The sequence below is a fragment of the Bidens hawaiensis genome, unplaced genomic scaffold, assembly GCF_021521415.1.
Source record: "Bidens hawaiensis isolate Kalapana, Puna unplaced genomic scaffold, B.hawaiensis_p1.1 tig00050843_1, whole genome shotgun sequence".
NCBI lineage: Eukaryota > Viridiplantae > Streptophyta > Magnoliopsida > Asterales > Asteraceae > Bidens > Bidens hawaiensis.
The window spans coordinates 17,700-20,830 of NW_027499127.1; the positions used below are offsets into that span (position 1 = coordinate 17,700).

General features: G+C 35.2%; 1 protein-coding gene across 1 annotated transcript; it reads left to right on the top strand.

Annotated features, from left to right (window-relative positions):
* The first annotated feature begins 478 nt into the window (after window positions 1–478).
* Window positions 479–2,521, top strand: LOC143598801 (universal stress protein PHOS32-like). Its single transcript, XM_077076930.1, has 3 exons — window positions 479–719; window positions 842–948; window positions 2,068–2,521. Exons 1-3 carry the CDS (start codon window positions 548–550, stop codon window positions 2,287–2,289), a joined length of 501 nt encoding a protein of 166 aa, XP_076933045.1. The 5' UTR covers window positions 479–547; the 3' UTR covers window positions 2,290–2,521.
* Window positions 2,522–3,131: the final 610 nt, after the last annotated feature.

A 3,131-nucleotide genomic window follows, 5' to 3' on the forward strand; every position in this document is an offset into this window, starting at 1 on the left:
CATTTGAAAGAAAATAAAAAAAACATGATAAATATGAAAAACTGTTAGTTCTAAACGTACTAGCTAGAATCAAAATAATTAAGATGAGGCATAAAGCAGATAAATTATATTCAAATGAATATATCTAAAAAAACGTCATTTTCAAATCTTTTTTAATGGGTTTGATCAACACATCATATAGATGTAAAAACTATGACTTTTATACACATGTACTTCACTAATTTTTTGTGATTCAAACGATAAAAAATTGACATATCTAAAGAAAACAACAAGTTGGAGAATGTCAATTAGTATTTAGAACACAGAAACAAAGACCGAAAGAAAACCGGTGTCAAAATGAAAACCAAGGAACCAAAACAGTTAAAACTCCTTAAACCGCCGCCACACAGTTTTGTTTCAACAAGACACCTGTATATATCATATAGGACCGCCATATATACTAAATGCATCAAATCTACCTAGTTCTCTCCAGACGTACACTCAAAACACACAAATACAAACACACACTTCTAGATTTAATAATTGAATCATGAGCCAGCTGTAAACAATGGCAACGAAGGAACGGAAGATACTTGTAGCAGTCGACGAAGGAGAAGAGAGTGCTTACGCTCTCTCGTGGTGCCTTAACAATGTTGTCGCCGAGATTAATTCAAAAGACACCCTCGTACTCCTCTACGTCATACCACCGCATGTTGTCTACTCAGCTCTTGACGGAACAGGCCAGTACAACACAAGCAAATTAACCATGCATGCATGATATTAGTTATAGTTTTAATTAATAAACAATTCATTACATATATATCATTTCTAATAATCATACACTTATTATTATTTTGATCAGGATACTTGTTTTCTCAAGATATAATCACCTCCATGGATAAGTACCGGAAGGATGTAGCTGAAACTGTCATTGAGAAAACTAAGAAGCTTTGCAAGCACCTTCAAGATGTACGTGAGTTTTTTTTTTTTTTTTTTTTAGAAAATAGAAATTCACGAACCAAATTTAAGATCAATAAAACCCGTAGTAACTACTAAATCGGTCGCGAAGTTATAAGCTTACTTTATAAGTCTGATCGCTAACGGTTGCAAATTAATGACAGTTATACATTGACTAGTTTGAAGATCAAAAGAATATATATATTTTTAATGTGAATTTTCAATATTTATAAAATATAAAATGCTCTTGTGTATGAAGGTGTGCCGATCCGACTAGCCGGGATTGTCGAAGAAATAAAAGTAATAGAGTTTCCTATTGGTAAAGAACATGGGAAAAATGAGGGATCTCACTTTGGAGAGTTGGTCTCGTTATAATGTTTAGTTTGGGGATGTAATTTTGTATGTTTGTTTGGTGTATGGGATATTAATTGGGTTGAGGGTGGTGTGTTTTTGATGGTTGTAAGTGTTCTAGCTCCTTGCTAGTAGGGGATGCAATAAATTAATTAAAAAGGTTAAAATTTGGGAAAATGACCAAAATGTACTTCCATTTGACCGGCCAAATTAAAGAAAATGTCAATTTTGGGCATTTTATTCCCAAAATGCCCACCCTTAAATCTCGACAAATTGACGGCTTTATACATTACTCGACGAGATTTTTAACTAATACTAACAATATAAGCTAGTCTTCCATTTAACAATTCAAAATGATTACAATAAAATGGCATTTAATGATCAACAAGTGGAAGGTAACTTATATTCTGCCACTTGTACAAAAAACCTTGCCGGAAGCCAAAAAAATCTTGTCAAAATAAAAAAAATCGTCGAAAGCCTAAAATCCCTTTGCTCTGACGATCTAAAAAAAGCATGTCGAGCTGACAGTGTTATGACGCATGGTGGAATCTTGTTGGTTGAAAATCTCGCCAGCTAATAATTAAAAAGTGTGCGCGTCGACGAGGCTGAGTGTGGATATTATGGAAAAAAGATGGTTCGAAAATATGAGAAAGTATAAATTGGAACTATATTAAGAAGTGTTTTTTTTTCTTTCTTTGGCTTTTGATTATTCAGTAGAAAAATGGGCAAAAAATATGAAAAAAACTAGATGCATGTTAAAATTTGGGTTGGTGTGTGCAGGTGAAGGTGGAGACAAGAGTGGAGGTCGGTGATCCAAGGGATGTGATCTGCAATGTGGCAGAGAAGACGAGTGTTGACATGGTGGTGTTGGACAGCCATGGGTACGGTTTGATCAAGAGGGCGTTTCTTGGGAGTGTCAGCAATCACTGTGCGCAGAACTGCAAGTGTCCGGTCTTGATTGTCAAGAGGCCCAAGAACGTTGCTGCAACTTCCACCACTTGAGGTTGAAGATGATGTTATAACTAATGAATTGTGTCTGACGTTCGTTTCTCGTTTAGTTAATGGTTGATGTTATGAACCTTTGTTTTCTATGGGCTTTGTAATTATGGCATGAGCCGTAAATTGCAAGAACATAGTGATGATAGTTTTCAACCACTGGTGTGAGCTGCAAGAATATATAAGCATGTATTCAGAAGCTGTTTATGAGACCGATTGTGTTCATCACATCCGGTTTGATTGTTTTGTTATTTTTAATCATAATCTTGATCAAGAATTTCTGATCTCGTGTTCGATCCAATCTGTATGTTTGTAATTTTCTTTTGTATAATCAATTGCATTAAACTGATTCATGTGTGATTAGATTCATTGTGTTCTTAGTTTCGGAGAGAGATTTTTTATTCGAATTTGTAATAAGTGGTCTATGATATCCGTCATGTTTTTCTTAAATAATAAACAAAAATCAGTCGTTAGAGTATAATTAGGATTGCTAATAAAAAAATAAAACCAAAGATAATCCAAACTTAATAATTATCTCTGACCCTTAAATAACTTTACCTGCTCTCGAAGGCTCCTTATACCGTAAGCCTAGTTAGTCTTGTTCTGCTTGCTAGGAAGAGTAGCCTTGTACACTCCTTCATGCATCTCTATCTTGATCATACCAATCTCAGTCTCATAGCCCTCTGGTATATGCACGCCCGCAACATAGTACTCCGTCTTTTCTTTCCCAGGTATATGCACGCCTGCAACATATTTCTCCGTCTCTTTTCCCCCTTGGATTATAAGACAGCCGTTTACAAAGGAGGACACCACATCCTCTATCTTGAATCCGGGCATATTCAAGAACA

Excerpts from the sequence above, each read along its gene's own strand:
- LOC143598801 (XM_077076930.1), top strand. The coding sequence starts at position 548 with ATGGCAACGAAGGAACGGAAGATACTTGTAGCAGTCGACGAAGGAGAA. Across the intron at positions 720-841 it reads CTCAGCTCTTGACGGAACAG|GATACTTGTTTTCTCAAGAT; the intron begins GCCAGTACAACA and ends TATTTTGATCAG. Across the intron at positions 949-2,067 it reads TTTGCAAGCACCTTCAAGAT|GTGAAGGTGGAGACAAGAGT; the intron begins GTACGTGAGTTT and ends TGGTGTGTGCAG.